The 14368-nt window shown below is 53.4% G+C and overlaps 1 protein-coding gene across 2 annotated transcripts in view; it reads right to left on the reverse strand.

Annotated features, from left to right (window-relative positions):
- Positions 1 to 14368, reverse strand: part of GRB2 (growth factor receptor bound protein 2) — a 225193-nt gene that overhangs the window by 163481 nt on the left and 47344 nt on the right. The window contains exons 2-5 of one of the 2 annotated variants that reach the window (XM_049769828.1): positions 13845 to 13942; positions 12036 to 12158; positions 9363 to 9531; positions 8727 to 8957 (exon numbers count right to left, since the gene is read on the reverse strand). In XM_049769828.1, the coding sequence (XP_049625785.1) occupies positions 8772 to 8957; positions 9363 to 9531; positions 12036 to 12158; positions 13845 to 13942 (576 nt within the window). In that variant the 3' untranslated portion in view covers positions 8727 to 8771. Of the gene's footprint in view, positions 1 to 8403; positions 8958 to 9362; positions 9532 to 12035; positions 12159 to 13844; positions 13943 to 14368 lie in introns of those variants that run through there. The other variant, XM_049769819.1, reaches the window with a different exon arrangement.

Genomic DNA, 14368 nt, shown 5'->3' on the forward strand with positions numbered 1-14368 from the left:
GGGTTAGCCACACACAAGCAAATGTTCTCCTCTACTGTGCTGTCATAGACTTTTAACTGTGCAGGGTGAGGAGAGGGAACCCAGGGTGTGGATCTGGGACCAACTGCCTTCAAGCAAATAAAATCCCCTAAATCTCTTGAGTATTCCCCTGGCCCTGTGTTCTTTCCCTTTTCCTTTTTTTATTTTTGGGATGAATTTCATATATAGTTTAATATTTAGATTGGTGACTATTGGATTACTGGTCCACTCTAATCAATATCCATACTCCACCCTAGGGTGTGATTCTGGTGCTGGGATTATTGGATTGTTTCCTACTTGGTATTCCTCTCCCACCCTAGGGTGTGGCCTGGTTCTTATAATAAAAAGCAGGGTCTGAGGGAAGGCAGGGCTCTTATTCTTCAGTCTTCCTCCACCAAGCTGCTTTCCTTCTTAGGAGACCAGAAGGCTTATGTGGAGGGACTCCTGGCTTGCGTGCTGGGTTTCTTGCAGCCATTCTTGTACCTTTTCACTGTGGTGGATTATTTCCATGCATCAATATTTGCTTCCAGAACCACTTCTCACCTGATCCTTGTTTTGGAGCCAGGAGCTCTGTTTCATAGGTGGTGGATGTGGAACTTGGGGGTTGTTCCTGGTTGTTGCTTTGGGGAGCTGGTACAGAGGTTTACTAGAAACCTACACTTGCCAGCAGGACTCTAGGGTGAGTAGGAGCTACTGATATTAGTGAGGGAGGGAAGTCCCGGGTGGGTTTAATCTGCATCTTTCATAGACACAGGTTCAGATCTTCTTCATTCAGTTTTATTATTTTTTTAAAAAATTTGGATCACATCTATGGTACTCAGGGTTACTCCTAGCTCTATGCTCAGAAACTACACCTGGTGGTTGTTTGGGAGAACATATGGGGTGACAGGGATCAAACCCAGCTTAACTGGTGTGCGAGGTAAATGCCCTCCCTGCTGTGCTATCACTCTGGCTCATGTGCACAGGTTTTTGTTTTTGTTTTTTTTTTTTTTGCTTTTTTGGACCACACCCGGCATTGCTCAGGGGGTTACTCCCTGCTGACTGCTCAGAAATAGCTCCTGGCAGGCACGGGGGGACCATATGGGACACCGGGATTCGAACCAACCATCTTGGTGCCTGGATCGGCTGCTTGCAAGGCAAACGCCCACTGTGCTATCTCCCTGGGGCCCTTTAGTTTTGTTTGACTCTTGGCTCTGCACTCAGGAATCACTCCTGGCAAGAACAAGGGACCATATGGGATGCTGGGGATTGAACCCAGCATGCAAGGCAAATTGTCCTCCCGATCACTGGGCTACATCTTGGCTCATGGGCACAGTTTACTTTGCCGTGGGCACAGCTCAGATCTGCTTCTGTTCACTTTCAGGGGCACAGGCCCCTTCGCCCAGTCATGTGAGGAGTGAAGCCGGAAAGTGGCAAGCGGTTCCCGTCAGCTGGGGAAGTGAGTTCTTTGGGGCCCTCATCTGCACTAGCCTGTACCCACAAAAAGGGGCCTCTGGACCTTTCCCCCACCTCCTCAGAGGGACGGTGTTGTCAGCTGCCAAGCTGGGCTTTCAGCTGGAACTCAGCTCTGGCTGGCTGTCAGCTTCTAGAGCTGAAAAAGCCGTGGGGCTCTGGGTATTTGCACCCTAAGACCCTGGAATCCCCTAATGGTCAAAAAAGCAACATTTGGGGGCTAGAGGCACAGAGGGGAGTGCATTTTCCTTGCAAGCAGCTAACCTGGGTTTTGATCTCCACCGCCCCCAAATGGTCCCCCAAGCCAGAAGTAAGCCGCTGAGCATTGGCAAGGTATGGCTCCTTCCACCAAAAAAAGTAAAAATAAAAAGGGGATATGCCACAAAAGTACTGTGGGGAGAGCAGCTTGACTTGCAAAATGGCTGACCTGGGGTTTAATCCTCAGCACTCTATGATTCCCCAAGCATGTCCAGAAGTGATCCTTTTTTTTTTCTTTTTGGTTTCTGGGACAAACCCAGTGACACTCAGGGGTTACTCCTGGCTATGCGCTCAGCAATTGCTCCTGGCTTGGGGGACCATATGGGATGCCGGGGGATCGAACCACAGTCTGTCCTAGGGTAGCACACACAAGGCAGACGCCTTACCGCTTGCACCACCACTCCGGCCCTAGAAGTGATCCTTGAACTCAGATCCTGGGCATTACCAGGTGTGGTCCCAAAACACACACATACAAATTTGGTTTGTTTATGTTTTAGTTTCTCTGTCTGTCTCTGTCTCTCCACTCCTTTCTCCAGGTGAGTTGGAGACCTTCCCTTCCCACCTTCCCATTCAGTATTTCCAGCCACTTTACAGGGCAGATGACATGTCTGAGACTCATGCTGAGGGTCAGGACTACCCACCCCACCCACCCCCCCCACCCCCACCCCACCCCCTGCCCAGACTTTGTCTCCCAGAACACTCAGGAGGCTCCAGCTTGTCAAGTGGCCAGGTTTCCTGGGCCCTTCTGCTCCCCTGCCCAACCCCCAGATGTCTCACCACTTTGCTCATCCCTGCACCTCTAGCCAGAGGTTCAGGGGGTTTCCAAGCTGTAGCAATCCCAATGAAAGGGCGGGTTTCTGTGCCTCCTTTTCCATTCTGACTTTTCTTGCTCTAGGGCTTTCCGTTTGAGAAAAGGAAGACAGAGGGAGTCTGGTGGAAGTTACTGGAAGAAATTCAGCCCGGCTGCAGGTGCCAAAGACAGGGCACTTCGAGACACCTTCCTTTTCGCCTTCTTTCTGATTCACTCAGCTGTGACTCAACAGCTGCTTTCCCATCAAGGAGAGAGGATTTACTCTCCAATAACTCTCAGAAGCTGATCACATTAGTAGTCTCCCCATTTGTATATTTTTATTTCCACTCTTAGGTTAGAGTTAAAGGCCAAGAAGCTGTGGGAAGGGTTAATGTTAGCCCAGAGAAAGAATCCAAACCACCTTAGAAGTATCCTTTTTTGTTGTGTGTGTGTGTATGTTGTGTGTGTGTGTGTTGTGTGTGTGTGTGTATGTCACACCTAGTGTCACTCAGGGGTTACTCCTGGCAGACTAGGGTGATTATATGGGTGGCCGGGATTCGAACCACCGTCTGCATTGGCTGTGTGCAAGGCAAACATCCTACTGCTGTGCTCTCTGGCCCCGTGGTTTTTCCTTTTTTTTTTTTTTTTAAAGTGGTAGTGGCAGGACTGAGCCACATCTCATGATACTCAGGGCTTACTCCTGGCTCTGTGCTTAGGGATCACTCCTGGAGAGGCTTGGGGGACCATATGTGATGCCAAGGATTGAGTCTGGATTGGCTGCATGCAAGGCAACTGCTGAGCAACAGAAGATCTCTTGGTTTCCTAGGAGTGATCCCTGAGCACAAAGCCAGGAAAAAGCATTGAGCACAGTGGGATGTGGCCCTCAAATCAAATCAGACACCACACCACGAAGACCATTCCCCCAAGCCCCCCCCCCCAACTTCTTACTCCTTCCAGTGGCTGGCAGATTATTTGATCTGGGCCCTGCCAGCTTCTTCTTTTGATTTTGGGCCACCCCTGGCCATACTAAGGGGTTACTCCTGGCTCTGAACTTGAAGATTATTCCTAGTGATGATCAGGGAACCGTGTGGGAGGGATGCTGGGGGTTGAAGCTGGGTTAGTCTAACACAGGACAAATAGTACCTCCCTTCTGAGTATATCTCTCTAGCCCCCTGCCTGTTTGTTTCAGGCACCCTCACCCTCCAGACTGGTCCCCTCTTCAACCTGAAATATATTTCATTCTGCTAGCAAAAAAGCAATTGTGGGGCCGGAGCAGTGGCGTGGAGAGGTAAGGCATCTGCCTTGCCAGTGCTAGTCTAGGATGGACAGTTCGATTCCTCTGCTGTCCCATATGGGTCCCCCAAGCCAAGAGCAATTTCTGAGCGCATAGCCAGGAGGAACCTGAGCGTCACCGGGTGTGGCCCCCCCAAAACAAACAAAAGCAATTAGCTCTAAGTTTGTAACTTAGTCCTCTCCAGCAGACCCTCACATCCTGACATTAGGAGTCACTACTGAGTCTCCCCCAAATCCTTACACTCCCCTTAATCACAGAAGAGACTATGGAGCCATAGGGCCTCTGACTGCTGACCTCAATGATGAACTTGGGACAGTCAATACCTTGTTATTTTCCAGTGCTGGATGGAACTCTGGGCCCCTTACAGGTATGGCAAATATTGTGTATTGAGCTATATCGTGCGGGGGTGGAGTGGGCCGCTGGGAGCCACTTGGGACACCAGGAGCTGAGCAGAGACCACAGGAGTCAAAGGTCATGCTGAGAGCTCTGCCCTATTCTGGTCAGGGCCTCTTTGTTTTCTGATCAGGATCTTTTTTTTTTTTTTTTTTTTTTTTTTTGGTTTTTGGGCCACACCCGTTTGACGCTCAGGGGTTACTCCTGGCTATGTGCTCAGAAATCGTCCCCTGGCTTGGGGGGACAATATGGGACGCCGGGGGATCGAACTGCGGTCGTTCCTTGGCTAGCGCTTGTAAGGCAGACACCTTACCTCTAGCGCCACCTTCCCGGCCCCTGATCAGGATCTTGAGGCTAAGAAGCACCCCTGCGGAGGGTCTTGTGGAAAATACTATCGTAGAGAGAAGAGAGAAGTACCCCTGTTCTGGGGTGACCATGGGCAGCTGGCCCTCACCTGTTCTCCCAGGGTTCCGCTGGGCAACCTGACCTTTTTTTTTTTTTTTTTTTTTTTGGTTTTTGGGCCACACCCAGCAGTGCTCAGGGGTTACTCCTGGCTGTCTGCTCAGAAATAGCTCCTGGCAGGCACGGGGGACCATATGGGACACCGGATTCGAACCAACCACCTTTGGTCCTGGATTGGCTGCTTGCAAGGCCACCGCTGTGCATCTCTCCGGGCCCCGCAACCTGACCTTGACCAAATCTATCGGTGCCACTCTCAATCGTGTGCATACTTGGCCTCAGTCACGTGTATGTATATGGTGTGTGTGTATACACACGCCACCCTCTTGGTGGAGCATGCTAACAAAGTGGTTGTGGGGTTCAAACCCAAAGACCCCTAGAGTGAAGCCATTGTTTAGGTCGCTGAGCCTCTCTCAGGTGGTCAGGTGACTGACCCCCTCCACATCAAACCGAAAAGAGCTTTTCAGATGCCCTGGGGACCCACAACCATTTCTGATAGGCCTTTCAGTGAAATCTGTACAATGACTGGAAGTTGGGTGCCACATGGACCGAAAATCAGGCAGGAACTCTGCCATGTGAACCAGAAGCCAGGTATGGAATCTCGGCCATATGGACCGGAAGTTGGACATGGATGGAATCTGCCACGTGGACCAGAAGTCGGGCAGTGCCTCAGCAGTTCCATGCTTAGGCAGCTAGAAAGGAACATCTGGGGAGGACTCTGGGGGCTGGCTGAGGGGCAATGCCCAGGGACGTTTTGGGACAGTTCTCCGAGGCACCATCATCTCCGCCAGCACCCAGGGGCAAGCTGTATGGGGGAAGGCAGAAGCGTCCAGAGAACCCAGTTGGGTGACTCGAGGTCTCCTCCCGTTCGGCCATGGCTCAGTCCCTGATGGCAGCGCTGTGGGCATTTTGGTGGCCAGGACCGGCTGCACGCCCATCAATGCCCGAGTGCAGGGATCTGCGCAACCCACACTCCCAGCTTACTCTGCCCCTCCACAGCCACTGGAGGCCAGAACAGAAGTGGGGTTAGGGTGATGTGGTGTGGGAAGAGGCACCCAGGGCAGATGGGGAAATGAGTTCCCCTGCTTCTAAGGTGGAGAGGCGCCCCAGGTCTGGAGTCAGCCCCCACACCCAAGGGACAAGAATTCTCATGTCAAATGCCCACAAGGGTGAGCCACAAGCTTGGGGTCCTGAGAAACAGGGGCGACTCCAGGTCCCAAGGTCCTGTTCACACGTGAGCCTGCACTGGGCCTGTGCTGGCCCTACGTGACTCCTTCCCAGGAAGTGGTTTTGGGGCCACTGGGTCTTAGCAGAGGACAAACCCCAAGATGGGAAATGGAGAGGCAGACTGAATGCTACTTGCTGGGTTTCCAGGGGCTAGGGTAGGGGATTGGGCTGGAGATACTGAACCCCTTAGACTGAAGAAAGTCCCAACACACACCACAGGATCTGCCTTGCTGGAGGGCACAGGGCTAGCAGCAAGCCAGGACACCCCACAATCTCACCTTCTTGGCTGGACACCTAGTAAAAAAGCAGGTCACTGAGTCTCTGGGCCAACCCCCTCCCCGCCACAGCAGGGAGAGTCCCCATTGCATGGTGACAATGGAAGGAGTTGGTGGTGTGCTTGGTGCTATGTCAGGGTCTCCTCAAAGCACCTCTCAGCTAAATCTTCCCAGGACCCAGGTTCACAGAAGGGGCAAGTAGCAGGAATGGGGCCCTGGTAGGAATGAATGTGGCCACGCCTCTGCGGGGGTGCTCTATTCTCCACCATGGCTTCTGCCAGTCTGCAGGGGAGAAGGATGGGGGCGAGGCCTGCAAGCAAGACTACTACACCATATAGGGGGCCAAGTCCCCCACTTCCATGCAGAGTGGCCTCAGAACTAGACTTAAGGGGACAGTTCTCTCTGTTTTGATTTTTGGGCCATACCTGGTGAGGTGCTTGGGGATCACTTCTGGCAGACTTGAGACCATCTGGGATGCTAGGGTTGGCCACATACAAGAAAGTGCCTTCCCACTGTGTGATCATTCTGGCCCCTAAGATTTTTTTGTTTGTATGTTTTTTGGGTCACACCCAGAATCGCTCAGGGTTTACTCCTGGCTCTAAGCTCACAAATCGCTCCTGGCAGGCTTGAGGGACCATATGGGATGCTGGGATTCCATGTCCAACTTCTGGTCCATGTGGCCGAGATTCCATGCCTTGCTTCTGGTCCACATGGCAGAGTTCATGCCTGACTTTTTTTTTTTTTTCAGGCCACACCCGTTTGATGCTCAGGGGTTACTCCTCGCTAAGCGCTCAGAAATCGCCCCTGGCTTTGGGGGACCATATGGGACGCTGGAGGATCGAACCTCGGTCCTTCCTTGGCTAGTGCTTGCAAGGCAGACACCTTACCTCTAGCGCCACCTCGCCGGCCCGCCTTTCTTTTTACTCCTGGCTCTTCGCTTAGAAATTGCTCCTGGCAGACTTGGGGGACCATATGGGATGCTGGGATTCAAACCACTGACCTTCTGCATGCAAGGCAAATGCCTTATCTCTATGCTATCTCTCCAGCCCCAGGAGGACAGATCTTGAAGTTCACCCCTTTTCTGGTCAAGCTCCCCATAGCTGTGCTGACCTCAGCAGGGCTGGGAGGAGGCTCACCTCATGAAGTGGTGGGAACCATCCCCAGCTCTGGGCCTGCAGCCACTGCACCATCACCAGACCCCAACCAGGCTGTTACTCCAATACCTCAAAGTCCCGCTCCCCAGCCTGACACCTGCACTGGCTCTGAGCTTGCCAGACAGGAACGGGGAAGAAAGATTCATATGCGGAGTGTGAATTTATCATGTTTATTATTCAGTTAATCACTACCTACCAAACGCTGTTGCAGTTAAAGGATTAGGTACATATGTCTTTTTTTTCTTTAAACACTGATTTTTAAAAAATATATACACACAAAACTGAGTTTTAGCAAGGCTTCAGATATACACCAGTTCCAAATTCCAGCCCGCCCCCGTCCAGTGCACAGTGTTGGTGAGTCTGGGATGGCGGGGAGGGGGCTGCAGGGGTGGGCCAGGCGGGCCTAGGCAGGGTGGAGACTGGGCGAGTTGTGGCTGGAGGCGGAGTCCAGGCCCAGACTGAGCCCATATAGTCAGTGGACAGGAACAGGCTGAAGCTGACAGGCACGAAGCCACGAGAACTGGCAGCTGAGGTGGCAAGGGTGCCCTCCAACAGGCCACCACAAACTGACGGAGCTCACCTGGGCAGGGAAGGTGAGGCCCAGAGCAGAAAAACAAAGTGAGGAGCCTCCATCTGTCCCCAGGGCAGGAAGGAACGTAACGGCTCCCCAGAAGCAATGAAAGCGAGTTGGCTTGGGCAGACCATACCTGACACCCCAAGGACCCCAACTGTCTGGGCCAGCCAGAGTGCCACTTTCCCCTGCAGTCCCTCAAGTCCAGGTTAACAGGGTCCGACAGGTGTCTGGCCCAGCCAGCCCTGGCCTCCTTTACCCGGGGCTCCCCAATCCCGGGGAAACATCCAGAGAACAGGGGCCAAGACTCGGGTCCAATAAATCCACCTCACACAGAACTTGCACCAGATGCCCAGGGAAGGAGCCCCAAAGATGGGGAGATGCTCACGCGCCTGAGCCACACTCCTTCCTGTCACCCAGACCCCTGCACGGAGGCCCCCACTGCTCCTGGGTGCAGCTTGGGCAGGCCCCAACCCAGATAAGACAGTGGCAGAGAGAAAATACCAGCCCGCTTGGTTTCTTTTCGCTTTATTATTGGCATCAGCTAGTACTATATGTGGCATCAATGTCATGCACAGAGGACAGAGGAGAGGCATGGGGGGGGAGATAAAAAGGACAGAGGAGGAGAAAGAGGAGCAGCGGTGAAAATTCATCATAAAAACTCTTCTCTTAATTTATAAGTAAGTTTTGGCATTTTATATCCAACGCCCCCGCCCCTCCCGCCCCCCCCAAGTTCCAACCAAAGTGAAGAGGGTCCCGGGCGACCCCTCACAGGGGCTCCACGCTCCCTCCCCAGAGCAGCCGTGAGCGGCACCGGGTCGACCGCATCTGTACGGAGTCGGGAGCGTCACGTTCCTCAAAACCACCTTGCCCGGGCCGCCTAGACGTTCCTGCTCACGGGGGTGACGTAGTTGCGGGGGAACATGCCCGTCTGCCCATGGCAGGCCCCCTTCCACCAGTTGGGGTCTGAGTTATCCATGACGTGGATAAAGTCTCCGCGGCGGAAGCCCAGCTCGCCGTCCTCTTGGGGGTCAAAGTCGAAGAGCGCCTGCACATACGTGGGTTGCTGCGGAGGGGATGAGGGGAAAAGGACACGCTGATATATGGGGCTCACATACACATATGAAGACAGGCACACCGGAGCAAGAGGCGTCGAGATGAGAGCACTGTGGGTCATGATAGTGCGACCCACTGACACACTTCAATTCACAGGATCAGACTCTGGGCTCTGCTGGGTCCCAGCCTGGAAAAGCCTGGGATTCCCAGGGCCTGTCACACACAGAAGCTCTTTGGCATCAGAGGTCAAAGGTCATGGGGGTCAAATGTGGCCCGAGACCAGGATTCCAAGAATGGAAAATCTCCACAGTTCCCGCTTCGACCCTCCTTGGCCTGGTCTCACTGGGAGACCAAGGGGACTGACTTGGTTGGGGGTGCTGGTGTATGTGGGGAGACCACCCAGCCCGAGCCTCACCTGTGGCACCTGCTCGATGTCCCGAAGGAAGATCTGCTGGTTCCGGGACACGGATGTGGATCTGTGATAATCTACCAGCTCATTCAGCGAGTTAAACTTCACCACCCACAGGAAGTACTTGCCGGCCCCGTCCCGGAGCACCTTGAAGTGCTGCACGTCGTTGCCAAATCTGGGCGAAAGGTGGCGAAAAGCGCGGGGTGGATCAGAACACTGGGTTCTAGGAGAGCGGGGTGGCCTGTGCATCTCTCCCAGCCCCCGAATGGAGGGAAGCCACACGCACAGGTCACCGCTAAGCCCCCTGAGAGGTCTGAGGACTCCAGACATTGCCTGGCCCAAGAGCCTTCCCAGACCAGTACTGAAGTGGGCGCTCGTGTGAGGCTCCAAGCTCCCGGGGGCAGGTCAGGAAGCACTGCAGCGCGTGCAGAGTCTCCGACTGCAAAAGCGCCTGAGTCCTGCTGCCCTTCAGGAGTGGAGGGACATTTTTTTGTGGGAAAATGGTCCTGGGGCAAAAAGGACATGCTGGGACGACCACTGAAGAAATGCAGGCACTAGGGCCGAAGCAATAGCAGTGTTAGGGCGTTTGCCTTGCATGCATGTGGGCGACCCAGGACAGATCTAGGCATCAATCCCTGGCATCCCATATGGTCCCCCAGATTGCCAGGAGTGATTTCTGAGTGTTGCCAGATGTTGCCCAAAAACAAACGAACAAACAAAAAAAAACAGGCAGCTCCGCCCCACACAAAGGGAATTTTCTAACAGCTGGGTGCTGGGAGGGTGTCATAGGCCAGCTCAGGTGGCAGCACTGAGCACCCAGCAACTGGTACCTGGGAAGCCCAGGAGAGGGGGGGAAAGCCAGAAGGCCCCTGTGCCAGTGATTCCTCCCAAACCGTTCACAGATTCTTTACTGAGTGAATCCACTAGATCCACAAGCTGAACCTGGCAGCCAGAACCAGAGCCTGGGATGGTTGGCACGAGGATATCTGTGCTTGCTGCACCAGGAGCTGCACCAGCTTTAGAAAAGTACCACTCTTGTGGGGGAGTACCGTGGGTGTATGCACTTGGGCAGGTGGTGTCAGAAGTTGAGGTGCTGCCCCCAATGGTCGTCGCCCCTTTATTCCTCTTGCCATGCTCACAGCCCATCCTTGGGTCTGTACCAAGGGCAAGGAGAACAGACAGTGGCACACAGCCCCCCCCCCCCACTGAGGCACCCCACCTGCACCCCATTTGCTTATTAAATCAAGCGCATCACACAGATCCGGTGCCCCCGTGTGTGGGAGTGGGGTGTGGGCGGGGACTCTCCACAGGCTCCCCCCATGGCTTGAACATGTACCAAACAGTCTATTAATAAAGACTGCTTTATTAATAAAGCTGCTTGGAGGCCGGTAGCCGGCCTGCACTGAACACAGCCACGGCAATTTTTGGTCTGAGCCACACCTGACAGGGCTTACTCCTGATTCTGCGCTCAGAGACCACTCCTGGGGGACCATATGGGGTTCAGGAATTGAGCCTGGGTCTGGAACGTGCCAGGCCAGTGCCCTCTCTGCTGTGCTATTTATTGCTCCAGCCCTAGTACCAGCCCTCTGGGCAAGACATGGTCCAGTCTTGGGGATAAGGACACGACTGGGCGTGACTGCCCCCCATCTTTCCCAGTACCACTGGTAGTAGCCCCCCTGAGCACCATGCCAGGAGTAGCCACCCTGAGCACCATCCAATGTGTCCCCAAACCCAAAATAAGAAGGAATAAAGTCATCTGTAATAAAAATAACTAACTGGTTTTTGGGCCACACCCAGTGGTGCTCAGGGGTTACTCCTGGCTCTCAGGAATCGTTCCTGATAAGCTTGAGGGGACCCTATAGGAGGCCGGGGATTGAACCCAAGTCAGCCGCATGCAAGGCAAAGGCCCTCCTCCCTACTATGCTGGCCCCCAATCTAAGTTTTTTTGTTTGTTTGCTTTTGGGCCACACCTGATGCTCAGGGATTATTCCTAGCTATCTGCTCAGAAATAGAGAAATAGCCCGTGGTAGGCATGGGGACCATATGGGACACCCGGATTTGAACCAATGACCTTCGCATGAAAGGCAAAGGCCTTACCTCCATGCTATCTCTCCGGCCCTTAATCTAAGTTTTTAACCTATTAGCCCTTCACATACGCAAGATCTGGAAATGTAGTTTTGTGAGGCTCGTGAGTGAGAGGGAGGAGACATGTAGTGGATTAACTCAGACAGAACTAAATGAAATCACTGGGCTCCAAATCTTATATCCCAGGGGCCGGAGAGATAGCATGGAGGTAAGGTGTTTGCCTTGCATGCAGAAGGTCAGTGGTTCGAATCCTGGCATTCCATGTGGCTGCCAGGGGTGATTTCTGAGCGTAGAGCCAGGAGGAACCCCTGAGTGCTGCCGGGTATGACCCAAAAACCAAAAAACAAAACAAAACAAAACTTATGTCCCAGATCAATACAATTTGCTCCAAGGCCAGACTCCCTTTCATGTCTCTATAGCTCCCTCCTGTACACTCCTGCTTGCTGACTCCCTTCACTTTCAGTCCCCCAGGAAAGCCAAAGACCCAGAGTGCATGCGGAGGCCTGGGTCAGCGCTGGCAGGGCTGCAGGAGCACTTGGGGTGTGCAGGGCCAGGACCCAGCCCTGGAAACGCTTTTCCTCAGGGCATACTTACTTGACAGAGAGGGAGAAGTCACCAGGCGCGCTCTCGCTCTCCCGGATAAGAAAGGCCCCGTCGTGCCGCTGTTTGCTGAGCATTTCTTCTGCCTTGGCTCTGGGGATTTTGCCAAAAAACCACCTATGGAAAGAAGGTGAGTCAGTCCAGCATCAGCTTCCCATAGAAAGGGCGTCTCTGGCCCCATGGTGAGGGGTCTGGGGCATTCTCTACTGGGGGAAAGGGCGCCCCATGCTTGCAGGCCTGCTGCAGCAGGTCCCCTCCAGGACAGTGATTCATCGAGGCCGCTCACTCCTCCAAGCGGGTCTGGGTCCGTGACTCATAGGCCAGGCAGAGAGAAAGGCTGGCACGACCTCTAAGGGAGCCAGGCCCCTGCTTGCGGTCACCTGGCAAATCATAGATTACGACAGCGACAACAGGATCAGGGCATGTGGGAGTCCAGAAGATGGGAGATTTCCCGAGGTGGATCAGGGTCCTGGGTTGTCAATGGGAAGAGGGGACACAGCAGACCACCCCATTTTGTCACTGTTCAGCAGCCAGTCGCACATTTCTGGTGCCAATACACGTTGGCCAGATCCCTGGAGGTGTTTGGTGGTGGTGTGGGCCTCATCCCTCATCCCAGCTGTCTACTCTCACATTCACCCCAACTCAGGCTTCCAGGCCAGGTGAACATGTCATGGGGACACGGTTCTACTTTCATCTCCAGCGTCCAGCCTCCAGCAGAGGCAGCTGCCTGGAAATGGGGGCTGAAGGGCTGTGCTCCCCAAGCACTGTTCTCTAAGCACTCTCAGCCTCTCTCCACAGGCAGGAGGCTGCCGCATTAAGGCGAGCGCCCTCCCTACTGTACTTTCACTCCAGCCCCTTTTCCTTTCCCCTTTCCCTGAGTCAAGCACTAGCAAGACACTAATGACAGAGCATCCTTGTCCAGGAGGGGCAGCTCAAATTCTGCTTGTGGCCATAAATTCTGCATTAGGAAGTGGGTGGGAGGCCAGACACTCAGGCCCTGAAGCCCACCATGACCCAGATGACCTGGTGTGCTGGGTGTGTGGCCAGGCCAGTCCCAGCAGAGCAAGAGTCACGTGTCCCACTGCAAGTAAGACGCTTGTCCTGTAAAGGGGAGGGAGTGCTCAGCCACCTTCCCGATACTGAACAGAATAGTGCTGCAGAGAGGCTCATTCCTCTCCAAGTGCCAGCAGTGTGGAGGATAAACCCAGGGCTGCATGTGAGGCAAGTGCTCTACCACTGAGCGCCATAGCCTTGGCCATGAGTCATTATTATTTAAATAACTTGTAACCATTATTGATTGAAAACATTGTTATCATTAATTACTATACCTTTATTTCATGTACTATTTTTTTTTTTGGACCACACCCAGTGGTGTTCAGGGAGTCATTCTGGCCTCTGCAATTAGTAGATACTTCTGGTGATGTTAAAGGGACTATATGGGACGCAGGCTGGCTGAGTGTGAGGGCAAGTGCCCTCTCCGCTGTACTATTCATTTCTCCAGTCCCTGTTTCACATTCTATCAACATCCGAAGTCAAGAGCTAATCTCTTGGGGAGCGGATAAGCATATGGTTTTTATTCCTAGTAACTTTTTTTGGCGGGGAGGGGAGAGGGAGGTTATGGTTCAAAACCCGGCAATGCTCAGGGGACACTATACAATGACGAAGCTGGAACCAAGGTGGACTCTATGTAAGGCCAGGGCTTCCCACCTGCCACCCCAGTATAATCCAGCCCCTAACATCAAATTTTCCGTTTCTAAAACAAGAAAGAAGTGGACGTGGTGCGGAGGCCCAAGTCCCACTTACGGATGTGGCTTCATCTCGATGTAGTTCTTGGGAATGAAGCCGTCCTTCCCATTGAGCTCGGCCTTGTACCAGTTCTGGTCACACTCCTCATTCAAGACCTGGAAATGCAACAAGAGGACAAAAATATCAATCCATAGTCCGAGGCCAAACACATGGTGCTTCGGGTCCGCGTGTAAGCGGTCTTGTTTGAAGATGCCCCATGACAAACTCCTGTGAGCTCTGAGCTCTGACCATTCAGGGAACATGCAGGTTCCCAGTGCTGGGGCCTGTAGTCCTGGGCCCACAGCCTACATGTACAGCTGAAGTGGGGTGGTGGTGGTGTCAGGATGGGTTCTCACACCTGTGGTCAGTCCGGGGGAGAAGGACACATAAAATGCAAATCTTGAACATGTCACTTTAAGTCAATATCCAGCACTTCAAGGCCCCAGGGTGCCCAAACCCACAGTTCAGTAGACTGCAATGCCTGGCAGACACTAGCAGCCCATACATGGAAGCAGATGCAGGGAGCACCAGATTGTATAGGT

This window comes from Suncus etruscus, chromosome 1 (assembly GCF_024139225.1).
Source record: "Suncus etruscus isolate mSunEtr1 chromosome 1, mSunEtr1.pri.cur, whole genome shotgun sequence".
In the NCBI taxonomy this organism is placed as follows: Eukaryota; Metazoa; Chordata; class Mammalia; order Eulipotyphla; family Soricidae; genus Suncus; species Suncus etruscus.